This window comes from Chiloscyllium punctatum, chromosome 5 (assembly GCF_047496795.1).
Source record: "Chiloscyllium punctatum isolate Juve2018m chromosome 5, sChiPun1.3, whole genome shotgun sequence".
Classification (NCBI taxonomy): domain Eukaryota; kingdom Metazoa; phylum Chordata; class Chondrichthyes; order Orectolobiformes; family Hemiscylliidae; genus Chiloscyllium; species Chiloscyllium punctatum.
This window is the reverse complement of record NC_092743.1, coordinates 117,970,588-117,985,394: the sequence shown is the minus strand read 5'-3', so window position 1 is coordinate 117,985,394 and position 14,807 is coordinate 117,970,588. Positions and strand designations below refer to the sequence as shown.

Genomic DNA, 14,807 nt, shown 5'->3' with positions numbered 1-14,807 from the left:
TCACTCCTGACCAAACTGGCTGAGTCCTGAATGACCTGTTTGCTGGGCTGAGCAAAGCAGTGAGGGGAAAAATCTATTTGAATATGTTCTTACCAATTTGACTTACTGAAGATGAATCTGTCCCTGGCGATTATTGATAGGAATGACCACCGCACTAGCCCATGATCCCATTTTCACATTGTGATGCCTCCATTGTGTTGTGTGGTACTATCACCATGATGAATGGATGGATTCATATAAAAGAGTTAGCAATGCAACTGTAGGGCCTGATGAACATCAGCAACAAAATCATATTCGAACACAATCTGTAATTTCATGGCCTAGCTTATCCATCACTGTACCATTAAATGGCTCTTCAAAGTGAAACCAGGTACACCTAAAAATGAGGTGTTAACTTGATGAAGCTACAGCACAGGACTACTTGTTTCCAAAGAGCACTTCCAAATAGATGGAACTGAACACTTTAGCATTAAATGGATCCCATAAAGTTCTGTAGTTCCTCAACATCCAGTTGTGATGGTAACCAGCAAAAATGAATTATTAACTGGAGAAGGAAACTCCACAAAGATCATGAATGATTGAGGAAGCCAGAATATCAATACAAAACACAAGGCTGAAGCATTTTCAGTCAGAGTTGCTGAGTGGATGATCCATTCCAGCTATTGAAGCTGCCAGTCTCCAGACAAACTAAAGTCAGTGGAAATCAGTGGGGGTGGATAGAGGAGAACCTGTTCTAGTTGGAGGTATACCTAGCACAAAGATGGATGGGGATGGTAGCTGGAGACCAGTCGTCTCAGTCCCAAAATATCACTGCAGCAATTCAGTGACCTGGGCCCAACCATCTTAAGGTGCTTCATAAATTAACTTCTCTCCATCATAAGGATATTCACTGATGAGTCAGCATTTTCAATAGCACTTCGCAATATTCACTATCATTCATATCCCTCACTCCATAATCATTTGCAGTGAGATCTGGACAACATTATTTTCCTGACAAAAATACTGTGTCAAAGAATCTAAAACTCTTACATAATTTTAATGTGGCAAATTGAAAGAAATTGGTAGGTGAGAATTAGAGTGAAAGAACAAGTGTAAATCTAAATACTCCTAAATTATCTAACAAAGCTGAATGAAGGAACTTGAGACAGAAGATAAAATCTGGATCACGTATGATATGTATTTTAGCTAAAACATTTGTGATAATAGAACCAACATTTTGGAGATAACATTTTAAACGCCTTGGTCATTAGAATTTGCTAATAAGTTAATTGTGAATTTTTTTTCAAAACTCAATCTGACTGATGGTAGTTTGTTCCCAAAGGAACAATTGTTGGAAACCGATCTGCATGATTTATATTTTATCTTACGAATGTTAGATGTATGGTGCGGTGTTTTATAGGTTTATGCAATGCTACCAAAGTTGATGTAAATTTTTATCAGATTTTAAATGCTTGAAGGGTAGAATATTTTATGTTTGGGGGTGAATTTCAGTTGTTAACTAATTTAATTCAGTCAAATGAATGCAATTGTTTGAGCGATAGGTATTGTCAGTTTGCTAGAGGAATTGTGTAGCACTGAGACTTAGACAATCTATGCACGAGACTAGTTTAATTATTATGGATTTTGGTCATCATAAACTTATTTGACCAATACTTATTGGCTTTATTTTGGAGTTTCATGTTTAGAATTTGAGGCAAAATTGCTAACGATTAGCATTTATTCTAGTTCTATTTTACTGTCCCAAATCCTACACAAAATACTTTATTGAGATACTTGACATTGCAGACTGATTTAAGATAACGAAAACCAGTGCTCATCTCTCTTGATGACAGCTGGTGTCCAGGCACTACATATGCTAGGAAATAATTTTAATAGTGCCCTTGTGTATGGAAAACTTGGGGGGGATTCTTACTCTAAATCAGTAATCTGTAACATCCAATATTCTGTCAACCAGAATTGAATAATTTATTGGATAGGCTGTCATATTGAACAGTCCCAGTAGTACACTCTGGTAGTATCACTGTTTAATGGTTTGGAACAGTTGCTGCTGACAGTGAGCTTTTTATTTGTAATGTAACTTGTGCTCAATTTTAACTAATCACTTGTTTCTGGACTTGTTTTTTTTTCTCACAGGATTGAAGTGTTTCTGCTCCCACTGTGTTGCAAATAACTACACCTGCGAGACAGATGGACTCTGTTTGAACACTGTCACTCGCAAACGCAATCAAATAGTGCGCAGCAAAATGTGTATCTCCAGTGTTGACCTTATACCTCCTGATAGACCATTTCTTTGTGCTCCATCTACAAATGATGCTGTATTGAGTAATTGTTGCAGTAAGGATTTTTGCAACAATTATGATCTTCCTGTGCCAACCAGGGGTAAGTTTCTGAATGATATTTACATGGATTTCAGTGAATCTGTAATAGTAGGCTAGACTAAATTTAAGAAAAAGGTGTGGAGTTAAAATGATCTAGAGTTTGTTCTTGCATGAGATATGTAAGGTCATAATGAACGGTAATTGATTTGAAACACTTAACTTTGTATCTGACTTAATAGATGTGAACAGAGTCTTCAGTTTTCTGTTTATGCTTCAGTTTTCTTGTATCTGCAGTAGTTTGCTTATGCACTGAAACTATCCACGCAGTCAAATGAGTGCATACTGCAGTTCATCTCCACTCGGCCTCATCTTGCCTTTACTCACCTAACTGTATCTAGCTTCCTCTTAAATGCATGTATACTTTTGACTTCACCCAATTCATGTGTAGAAAGTTTAACTGTTGCTCATTGAGTGCAGAGCTTTCTTCTGAATTCCCAAATTGAATTTTTGGTCTTGATTTGGGGGTGCAGTGTTGGACTGGGGAATGCAAAGTTAAAAATCACACAACACCAGGTTCAAGTCCAACAGATTTATTTGGAAGCACTAGCTTTCAGAGTGCTGCTCTTCATCAGGTGATTGTGGATAATAAGATTGTAAGACACAGAATTTAGAGCAAAAGTTTACAGTGTGATGCAACCAAAATTATATGTTGAAAAAGACCTGGATAGTTTGTTAACTCTCATCTTTTAGAATAAAATGAGAGACTTAACAAACAATCCAGGTCTTTTTCAATATATAATTTCAGTTGCATCACACTGTAAACTTTTGCTGTAAATTCTGTGTCTTACAATTCTTATTATCCACAATCCTAGTGCTTCCAAATAAACCTGTTGGACTTAAACCTAGTATTGTGTGATTTTTAACTATGAATTTTTGGTGATGGCCTTATACTGATGGCCTCTGGTTTTGCACTTCCCCACAAATGGAAACCTTCTCTGTGTTTGAATTTCTTTTCCTTATTTTAAATGCTACTTGCGTCATTGTTCAGTGCTTTTTCCTGAGAAACCCAGCTTGATTTTATCTTGTTCCCCATTCACAGTTGTGATATTATTATTATTATTGTGAATCTTTGTACCTTCTTCAGTATGTCTTATCCTTGTAGAATATGTCTACTGGAATTATACATAATATGCCAGGTGTGATCTGACTAATGTTAAATGCAACTGCTTTTCAATTCCATTCCTGTAGAAATAACTTTTTTTTTGTTGTTTATGCCCTTGTTACTCCCTAGTATCCTCTTTTGACCTCACTTAAGTTCTTACTTGCTAAGGCCCAAGTGATATAGAACCTCGTTATTTTCTTGCTAAAGGCATTTTTGAAATTTATTTGTGAATTTATTTGCCCATTCTAAGTTTTTGTTAATACTGTAACCTTTTCAGTGTCTGGTGCAATCCTCCTCAGTATTGACTGTTCCTCCAAATTGGGAATTTAGAAGATGTGTTTTTGATTTGTGTCCAAATCATGAATATGGTTTGTGAGCAACAGTGTCCCAGCAGTCATCTTGTAGGCTCTGCAGGGCTCATACCAAGATTCAGTTGACATGACTTTTCTGTGTATTAGAGAAAATTAATATTTTCTGGTTATTTTTACTACTTAAATCTTCTGTCTTGCTAGCTTGTGTAAATAAATGGGGAGCACCTGGGGTGAACTCATAAACCAAGTTTGAAAGTTGTTGTTAACTAGCGTCTGATCTAACCTTGCCCATTGAATCATCATCTGTATGTTTGATGTATTTGGCTAAACATTTATAATACACGTGTAGATTTGTTAAACATTTTGGTATATTTTAACCTATCTATTAATATGACTCTGTTATCATTTGATGCAATGACTGTATGTACTGATTGGAACCTTTTTTGGGCAATTGCCATGTAGCTTGGTTTAGGAACACTGAAGCCCAAAAACATCTTGAAGTAATCGTGGCAAAAAAAAATTTCAAATTCTTTTAGTCTTGCTAGGTAATAATTCTCGCTTGATTGTTAACCAGATAGGGACAGAAGATTGCTGTTGCCTTAAATCCTATTCTTTGAGCTACCATAAATGTCTAGTAATTCTTGCTTCTTTGGTTTAGAAACTTACACAGCAACACTTGCTTTCTTGTTTTTAATTGCAGGGGAAAAATATTTATTAAGTTAGCTATTCTTTTGCAACCTTGAGGTATGAACGTCATGCTCGGATGTGTGGAAAATACAACTGCTCAGATGTAACTTGTGAAACATAAAGCTCACCCAGGACATAGTAAAAATTGATCCATTACACTAAACGATTCAGTAGTCATCCATTCAATGATCATAAGTTAATCAGATTTACTTTGTACTCTACCTCTGACGGTTGTAGTTGGGAGCCTACTTTAAAACTGAAATGTGATTAGATTAGATTACCGACAGTGTGGAAGCAGGCCCTTTGGCCCAACCAGTCCACACCGACCCTCCAAAGAGTAACCCACACAGACCGATTTTCATTCTAACCAATGCACCTAACACTATGGGCAATTTAGCATGGCCAATTCACCTGACCTGCATATCTTTGGACTGTGGGAGGAAATCAGAGCACCCGGAGGAAACCCCATGCAGACATTGGGAAAATGTGCAAATTCCACACACAGTCACCCAAGGTCAGAATCTAACCTGGGACCTTGGTGCTGTGATATTAAAACAATTTTGCAATGTTGCAGTTGGCCCCCAGTGTTGAAAATTTGAAGCAGTGCAAAATATTTACAGTGGCAATAATGTAGGATCAATGGGTGGCACGGTGGCACATTGGTTAGCACTGCTGCTTCACAATGCCAGAGATGTGGGTTCAATTCCCCCCTCGGGCAACTGTCTGTGTGGAGTTTGCACCTTCTCCCCGTGTCTGTGTGGGTTTCCTCCGGGTGCTCCGGTTTCCTCCCGCAGTCCAAAAATGTGCAGGTTAGGTGAATTGGCCACGCTAAATTGCCTGTAGTATTAGGTGAAGGGGAAATGTAGGGGCAATGGGGTCTGGGTGGGTTGCCCTTCGGAGGGTCGGTGTGGACTTGTTGGGCTGAAGGGCCTGTTTCCACACTTTAAGTACTCTAATGGTTTCATGTTATCTGTTTAGCAAAAATAATGTATTTTGGTATAATTGATGAAACAAATTATGTCTATGCAGTGCAAAATCTAGCATCGTTCTGGTTTCTTATCTTTTTAATTCTGCTTGTGCATTATTCCTAGAGACTCCAAAAGAGCCTCCTTGGTTAAATTTGGGGCCTGTGGAATTGGCAGCAGTCATCGCTGGACCAGTTTGTGTGGTTTGCATTTTACTAATGGTGGCCTTCTACTATTTTCATAATCGTGCAGTCATTCACCATCGTGTTCCTCATGAAGAAGATCCAACTTTAGATCATCCTTTCATTTCAGAGGGTACCACTCTCAAAGATTTGATTTATGACATGACCACCTCAGGATCTGGTTCAGGTAAAACTACAGTTTTATAGAACATAGAACAATACAGCGCAGTACAGGCCCTTCGGCCCTCGATGTTGCGCCGATCAAAGCCCACCTAACCTACACTAACCCACTATCCTCCATATACCTATCCAATGCCCGCTTAAATACCCATAAAGAGGGAGAGTCCACTACTGCTACTGGCAGGGCATTCCATGATCTTACGACTCGCTGAGTGAAGAACCTACCCCTAACATCAGTCCTATATCTACCCCCCCTTAATTTAAAGCTAAGACCCCTTGTAATAGCTGACTCCATACGTGGAAAAAGGTTCTCACTGTCAACCCTATCTAACCCCCTAATCATCTTGTACACCTCTATCAAATCACCCCTAAACCTTCTTTTCTCCAAAGAAAACAACCCCAAGTGCCTCAGCCTTTCCTCATAGGATCTTCCTACCATACCAGGCAACATCCTGGTAAACTTCCTCTGCACCCGTTCCAGTGCCTCCACATCCTTCCTATAGTATGGCGACCAAAACTGCACACAATATTCCAGATGCGGCCGCACCAGAGTCTTATACAACTGCAGCATGACCTCAGGACTCCGGAACTCAATTCCTCTACCAATAAAAGCCAATACGCCATATGCCTTCTTCACTGCACTATTTACCTGGGTGGCAACTTTCAGAGATCTGTGTACATGGACACCAAGATCCCTCTGCTCTTCCACACTACCAAGTAGTCTACCATTAGCCCAGTAATCCATCTTTTTATTACTCTTACCAAAGTGAATCACTTCACACTTAGCTACATTGAACTCCATTTGCCACCTTTCTGCCCAGCTCTGCAGCTTCTCTATATCCCGCTGTAACCTGCCATATCCTTCCTCACTGTCTACAACTCCTCCGACTTTCGTATCATCCGCAAACTTGCTCACCCAACCTTCTAACCCATCCTCCAGGTCATTTATAAAAATGACAAACAGCAATGGTCCCAAAACAGATCCTTGCGGAACACCGCTAGTGACGGCACTCTAAGATGAACCTTTGCCATCAACTACTACCCTCTGTCTTCTTCCAGAGAGCCAATTCCTAATCCAAACCTCCAACTCACCTTCAATGCCATATCTCTGTATTTTCTGCAGTAGCCTACCATGGGGGACCTTATCAAACGCCTTACTAAAATCCATATATACCACATCTACCGCTTTCCCCTCATCTACCTCCTTCGTCACCTTATGTTGTGAATAAAGTAGAGTGGAGGTGAAAACTGCAAAAGCTGGAAATCTGAACTTTGTGGAAATGTTCAAGTCATTAAGTATTGTGGGCATAATTGTTCTTCAGATACAGTACAAGTGTAAAATGGTCCCCTTTTAGAGACAATGCTGTTACCTGTACAAAGTGTATTATCTATTCCCCAGCTCAGTTTGTTTTATATTTTTATTTCGTTCTTTTCAATGAATGGCTTTGTTCACATCTGATTCTAGAGTTTGTCTGCCTGTTGTGGTATTGGAAGATTTGGTGATGGATGGCGGAACCTACTGGAAATATTTGGGGCCAAATACTTATTGGAATCGAGGAAATTAAAGTGAAATCCATAGCCAGAAATGACAGTGGGAGAGAATAGACAAACATAATTAATTGAAAAATCATTGTGGGAATGGGTGCAAAAAAAAATTTTAGTTAATTGTTTTATTAAAATACTTTATTTTTATAACAAAGGCTTTGCACAATTCTGATCATTTCAGCATACAAATAATTATAATACTTGTAAAATGATCAGAATCAGAGACCTTGAGGGATTTGCTGTCAATAAGGGCATCAAAGTCATGATTGAGAAATGCTTGAGTAAGATGTTTGTTCCTTTCCTTTTGCCGCGATAACTTTGAAAATTAAGGTTGAGTAGTTGGGAATTTGCAAGTGTAGTGATTAGTACCAACTTAAGAGGTTTTATTTCTCGTGGTGAATGCAGAAGAAAGGGTTTAGAGATTTTTGCAGCCAAGAATAAATTGATCAGTTAACTTTGTTAATGAGCAGGATTAAAGGAGCAGGTAGGTCAAGGAGAAAGTGAGGTTGGGGAATGGCCACAATTATAAGAGCACACTTATGGTACTTACCACTATAGTATAAAAGGAACTGGCATTTGTTATTTGAAGTGAATTCCCCCAGGAATTTTAGCCAATTTTCTGGAAAGTCACTATGTCAAAAGCTAGTACAGAAAATTAATCAGTAATACTGCAAGTATTGCATTTGAAGTATCTTAATTTAAATATACCCCATTCTTTTGTTGTTGTGTATTGTATTTTGAACTACATTTATTACATGCTAAATTAATTCCAAAACTGTTCCAAGGATCATGGATTCTATTAGTAATATAGATTCCATTGCATCAAGGGTCATTGAACGAAGAAATAGGGACAAATGTGTTCAATGTGCTAAATATTCACTCATGAGCTAACTCTCAAAAGCAGATTAATTGATGCACTTTTATATTAGTCTGTTTTGTTAACTGATTACTAATTGATTAAATTCTCAATATTGCAGGGTTGCCATTGCTTGTGCAAAGGACAATTGCAAGAACAATTGTACTGCAAGAAAGTATAGGTAAAGGCCGATTTGGAGAAGTCTGGCGAGGAAAGTGGCGAGGTGAAGAAGTTGCAGTAAAAATTTTCTCTTCTCGTGAAGAAAGGTCATGGTTTCGTGAAGCTGAAATTTACCAGACTGTGATGTTGCGCCATGAAAATATTCTTGGATTTATTGCAGCAGATAACAAAGGTGACAAACTACATTCATTTGCTGTGCTAATACTGGATTACTAAATTATTATAGATCCAGGATTTTTCTACATCTGGTGATTTGTTCCTCGGTGTAAGATCAGGTCATTACTTTGAGAGCATATGTATTTTAACTTGGTATTCCTACAATTTGAGGTGAAGAAAATCTTAGTCAACTCTTGGATATTGCTGTGTAATTGACGAAAGAGAGAACATTAGTGTTTTCAATCAGAGGATAGTTAAGCAACACTGGATATTATTGTGCGAGCCATTGCAGTATATGTAATAGGAAAGTTCTAAATGTTTTGCAGACAACAGATCAATAATTTGAGGCAGAAGAGGCCAATGGTCCATCCTGTTACCTCTTCAAAGTACTCCCATAGTGAGTTGCTAATCGTACTGAATTCCTTTACAGAAACCTGTTCAATTTATTGAAATCCATTAAATTTTTTGGACAGACTTTTTTATATGGGCTAGAAGTATCCCTAGCAAAGTTAATCCTTTTGAGGAAGTGACCAAATGTGTTGATGATGATAGGGCAGTTAATATTCTTTAATGGATTTATATATGATAGTTTATATGGATTTCAGCAAAGCCTTTGACAAGATCCCACATAAGAAATTGATAAAGAAGGTAAAAAGCTCATGGGATCTAGGGTAACTTGATAAGTTGGTTGCAGAATTGGACAGGAGACACAGGGTAGTTGAAGAAGGCTGTTTGTATGACTGGAGCTCGATGTGCAGTGGTGTACCAATGGGTCAGCGCCGGGTACATTGTTATGTTTATAAATGATGTAGATGGAGGAATAAGTAAGTTTGTGGGTGACTCAGATTGGTTGGATGGTTGACAGTGAGGTGGAGGCGTTTTGGGTTACAGGAAGATTTAAATGGATTAGTCAGATGGAATTTAACTCAAATGTGAGGTGATGCACTTGGGATGAAGTAACTAGATGAGATCACTGAATGAACAATAAGATAGTTAGAAGCTCAGAGGAATGGAGAGATCTTGGGGACTGAAGGTGGCAGGCCGGGTTAATAGAGTTGTTAAGAAGGCTTATGGGATGCTTGCCTTTAATAGTTATAAGTGTGGGAAGGTTATGTTGAAGCTGTGCAGAACTTTAGTTAGGCTACAACTAAAATGCAGTGGGTGATACTGTAGGAAGGATGTGAATGCCCTGGAGGGGGTGCAGAGAAGATTTATCAGGCTGTTAACTGAATTGGAGCAGTTTAGCTATGTTTCATTTTGGGACAGAGAAGGTTGGTCGAGGGGGGCCTGACGGAGGTAAATGAGATTGAGGTTATGGGCAGGGTGAATAGAAACCAGCTGTTCCATTAGTCGAAGGATCAAGAAAAGGGGGCAAAATTTTAAAGCAAGAGGTTTTGAGGAGATTTGAATAAAAATATTTTCAACCAGAGGGTGATAGGGGTCTGAAGTGCACTGTCTGGGAGGATAGTTGAGGTGGGTAACCTCTCAACTTTTAAATTGTACTTGAAGTGTCATAACTATGTCATGGCTATGGGCCTAATGTGAGAAATTAGCACGAGGATAGTCCTGTATTTCTGTTGGTGCAGACTGATGGGTTGGAAGTTCTCTACTGTATGATTCTACTTGTTACTCATCCTTAATTTTGCTTGAGAAGGATATAATAAGCAGTTGCTTTAGGCCACAGTAATCCACCTTATGTAGGTGCAATAAAGTGCTGCTGGGGCAGAGTTCCAGGATTTTTATCCACTGACCTATTAGTGCAGTAGTTAGGGCAGCATGGTGGCTCAGTGGTTAGCACTGCTGCTTCTCAGTGTCAGGGACCCGTGTTCGATTCCCACTTTGGGTGACTGTGTGTGGCGTTTGCACATTCTCCATGTGTCTGAGTGGGTTTCCTCCGGGTTCTCAGTTTCCTCCTGCAGTCCAAAAATGTGCAGGTCAGGTGAATTAGCCATGCTGAATTGCCCCTTACGGTTAGGTGCATTAGTCAGGGCTAAGTTTCGGGTAGGGATTGGGTCTGGGTGGGTTACTCTTCGGAGGGTCAGTGTGGACTTGTTGGATCGATGGGCCTGTTTACACACTTTAGGTAATCTAATCTAATCTAGCATCCAAGCGATGATGGTGTGTGGCTGTGAGGAGAAGCTGCCCACTATGGGCTGGTGGCTGGCGGAGTTAAGGATTGTGTAAGGTAAGATAAGATTAGATTAGATTAGATACAGTGTGGAAACAGGCCCTTCGACCCAGCAAGTCTACACCGACCTGCCGAAGCGCAACCCACCCAGAATAGTTCCCCTTCATTTACCCCTTCACTTAGCACTACGGGCAATTTAGCTTGGCCAATTCACCTAACCTGCACATTTTTGGACTGTGGGAGGAAACCGGAGCACCCGGAGGAAACCCACATAGACACTGGGAGAACGTGCAAACTCCATACAGTCAGTCGCCTGAGGCGGGAATTGAACCCGGGTCACTGCTGTGAGGCAGCAGTGCTAACTGCTGTGGCACCATACTGCCCACTAGATTAAAAGAAAAAACAAAGTGGCTAGAAATAATAATAAATCCTGAGGATTGGGAAGTTTTTAGATGCAGTAAACGAGGACTGTGAAACTCATCAGGAAAGGAAGAATAGAATATGCAAAAAACATAAAATAGACTGCTTAAGCGTCTACAGGTGTGTAAAAAGGAAACACTACAAGTAGAGTCATGTAATTCTCTAGGCTTCAAGGCTATGTTCTGAAGACCAGGGATCACATCCCACAATGAAAATAGTGAAATCTGAATTTTGTGGACATCTTGAACAAAAAGCTAGTCTAATACTAACCATGTAACCATTGTTGATTTTGTTGTTTAAAAAAAAACTGATTCACTAATGTCCTTTTTTTAGGAAAGGAAATACAAAAGATTTTAAGTGTTCTTTTAAGAAGGAAATCTGTCATTCTTATTTAGTCTGGTCTACATGTAACTCTAGACCCATAGCAACATGGTTGGCTCTTAACTGTACTCCAGGCAATTAGAATGGGCAATAAGTGGAAGATGATTGTAGTTATTGGGGATCAATCACTTCAGCCACGCCACAGCACAGCACTCTAGGAGAGTTTTTCAGGGTAGTGCCTTAGGTGTAACCATCTTAAGCTGCTTCATCAATGATGTTCCCTCTTATCAGAAAAGGAGCTGAGGCATTCATGCCGTGCAAGTGCTAGGCAATAACTGGCTCCAACAAGAGAGATTCTAACCATCTCCCATTGATCTTCAATGATGTTGCCATCACTGAATCCCATTGACCAGAAATCAGACCAGTCCAGAAGCCATATGAATACATTGGCGACAAAAGCAGATTAGAGACTGGGAATTTTGCAGCAAGTAATTCACTACCACCTCCTCAACCTGTCCAGGATCTAAAAGCCATAATAATATGAGGGAATAATCTCCACTTGCCAGGATGAGTGCATTTTCAACAGCGCTCAAAGCACAACAGCATCCTGACCAAAGCCGGTGTTTGATTAGCATTCCATCTAATACTGTCAATGTTCACTCCCTCCAACATACATGTACATGCACTAGTGCCTGCACATGCAGTGACACTAGTACGTTCACCTACAAAGTGCATTGCAAGAGCTTTGTAAGATACTATCTTGCAGAAAGCACGATCTATGTCAATTAGAATATCAAGGCAGCAGGTGGATGGAAACACTGCCACCTGCACATTCCTTCCAAGCTATATGTCATTTTAACTTAAAAATATTCTTTCCTTCACTGCTGATTTGAAATCCTGGAACTCCATTCCTTATAGCACTGTAGGCTTGCTTATGCCACATAGATGACCATGAATTTAAAAAAAAACTTGTGGGCAATGAGGGATGGGCAATAAATGGGAGGCTAGCCAGCTATGTACATATCCCATGTATTAAATTTTTAGAAATTGAGCGATATTGTCAAAACTGCCCTAATGAGTTCCTGCTTTGCATCCTGTATATGGTACTCATTGCTGTCATTATGCAAAATTGCCCACAATGCTTCAAGAGGGATCTAACTTGTGCATTATTATGATTTGGCATTGTCAAAATATTTAGGCAATATTAAGCAGGTGTGTAGAGCTGGTCTTCACATTAGAATGATTGTACAATTTGGAACTCACTTTGAGATTAAATATGCCATGGTTGTGGTCTGGCTGGTTTACACTCTGGGAGAGGAGTAAAGGTGATAGCCAGGGAATGGAGTTTGAACTGGGGAATGAAATCAATGGCTTAATCCTTTTGAAAGTAAGCATATAGGTGCAACAGGTGGTGAAGAAGGTAGATGGTCTCTTTACCCTCACAACGAGAAGAACAAGATATCTAACTGTAATTGTCCAGGGTCTTGATGACCCCAGAGATTTTGTGTGCGGTTTTGTTGGTTGTATGTGAAGAAGAATATTGTAGCTAAGGAGGGGGTGCAATGACAGTTCGCCAGACTGATTCCTGGGATGCCAAGACTGATGTATGAAGAGAAACTGAATTGGTTAGGACTATATTCTCTGGAATTTAGAACAATGAAGATCTCCTTAAAAATGTTCACTGGGCATAGGGAGAAAGTGGAAACGGGTTTGATAACCAGCCACGAATCATGGATGGCAGAGCATTTTTTGTTGCACAGTATTTTATTGGAGGACGTTTCTGCTATTGCAGCATTAAATATCTAAGTAATCTGATGAGTCTCGAGGAAGTGGTGAATTGAGCAAGGTATTGTTAGCACACAAGTGGAAACTAATGCTGAGATCAGATGGTGTCACAGCCAAAGTGACACTGTAAATGCTCTAAAAAGAAACTCCTATGAAGCAGGCAAAGGATGAGCAACTTGACCAAGCTGGTTTTCACAGGAGCGTGAAAAGGGAATTCCCATATCTGGCCCGATGATACTGGAAAAAGCTGCCAGTTTCCATGAACGACTTTACACCGATGAGTCTGACCACAGCGTGTCGTTGGGCTGGTTACAGCGCTTCAAACATTGTTGTGGTATTAGGCAACTCTTGGAGAACAGAAGGCAGTCTGTGGATGACGGGAACCATGGCAGGCTACAGACTGAAACTGCAATCCATCATTTGTGAAGGCAAGTATGAACCTGTACGGTGCTGATGGAATTGGATTGTTTTGGTGTGCACTGCATCCACCACGGAAAGCAGGTCAGAGAGTCATAGAATTGTACAGCATGGAAACAGACCCTTCGGTCCAACTTGTCCATGACACTGGATATTCCACCTGCCAGTACTTGGCCCATATCTCTCTAATCCCTTCCTATTCATATACCCATCCAGATGCCTTTTAAGTGATGTAATTATACAAGCTTCCAGCACTTCCTGTGACAGCTCATTCCATACATGTACCACCATCTGTGTGAAAATGTTGCTCCTTTGGTTTCTTTTATATTTTGCCCCCCTCACCCTAAACCTATGCCCTCTAGTTCTGGACTCCCCCACCTCATGGAAGAGACTTTGTCTATTTGTCCTATCCATGCTCTTCAAGATTTTATAAACCTCTATAAGGTCACCCTTCAGCCTCCGACACTCGAGGGAATACAGCCCTATGCTCTACAACCTCTCCCTGTTGCTCAGATCCTCCAACCCTGGCAACATCCTTGTAAATCTTTTCTGAACCCTTTCAAATTTCACAACACCCTTCCAATTGGAAGGAGACCATGCAATATTCCAACAGTGGTCTAACCAATGTCCTGTACAGCTGCAACATGATCTCCCAACTCCTGTACTCAATACTCTGACCAATAAAGGAAAGCATACCAAATGCCTCCTTCACTATCCTATCTACCTGTAACTCCACTTTCAAGGAGCAATGAACCTGCACTCCAAGGTGTTCAGCAACACTCCCCAGGACCTTACCATTAAGTGTGTAAGTCCTGCTCTGATTTGCTTTCCCAAAATACAGCACCTCGCATTTATCTAAATTAAACTCCATGTGCCACTTCTCAGCCCACTGGCCCATCTGTCCACTACACGTCCAATTTTGGTGTTATCTGCAAACTTGCTAACGAAACCTCGTATGCTCACATCCAAATCATTCATATAAATGACAAAAAGTAGTGGACCCAGCAACGATCCTTGTGGCACTCCACTGGTCACAGGCCTCCAGTCTGAAAGACAACCCTCCATCACCACCCTCTGTCTTCTACCTTTGAGTCAGTTCTATATTCAAACGGCTAGTTCTCCCTATATTCCATGAGATTTAACCTTGCTAACCAGTCTCCCATGGGGAACCTTGTCAAATGCCTTACTGAAGTC

The 14,807-nt window shown here is 40.1% G+C and overlaps 1 protein-coding gene across 3 annotated transcripts in view; it reads left to right on the top strand.

Annotated features, from left to right (window-relative positions):
- The window catches only part of tgfbr1b (transforming growth factor, beta receptor 1 b), a 67,715-nt gene that overhangs the window by 28,419 nt on the left and 24,489 nt on the right, over positions 1 to 14,807 (top strand). For all 3 annotated transcript variants that reach the window (XM_072571194.1, XM_072571195.1, XM_072571193.1), the window contains exons 2-4: positions 2,134 to 2,379; positions 5,570 to 5,812; positions 8,328 to 8,558. In XM_072571194.1, the coding sequence (XP_072427295.1) occupies positions 2,134 to 2,379; positions 5,570 to 5,812; positions 8,328 to 8,558 (720 nt within the window). The remainder of the gene's footprint in view (positions 1 to 2,133; positions 2,380 to 5,569; positions 5,813 to 8,327; positions 8,559 to 14,807) is intronic.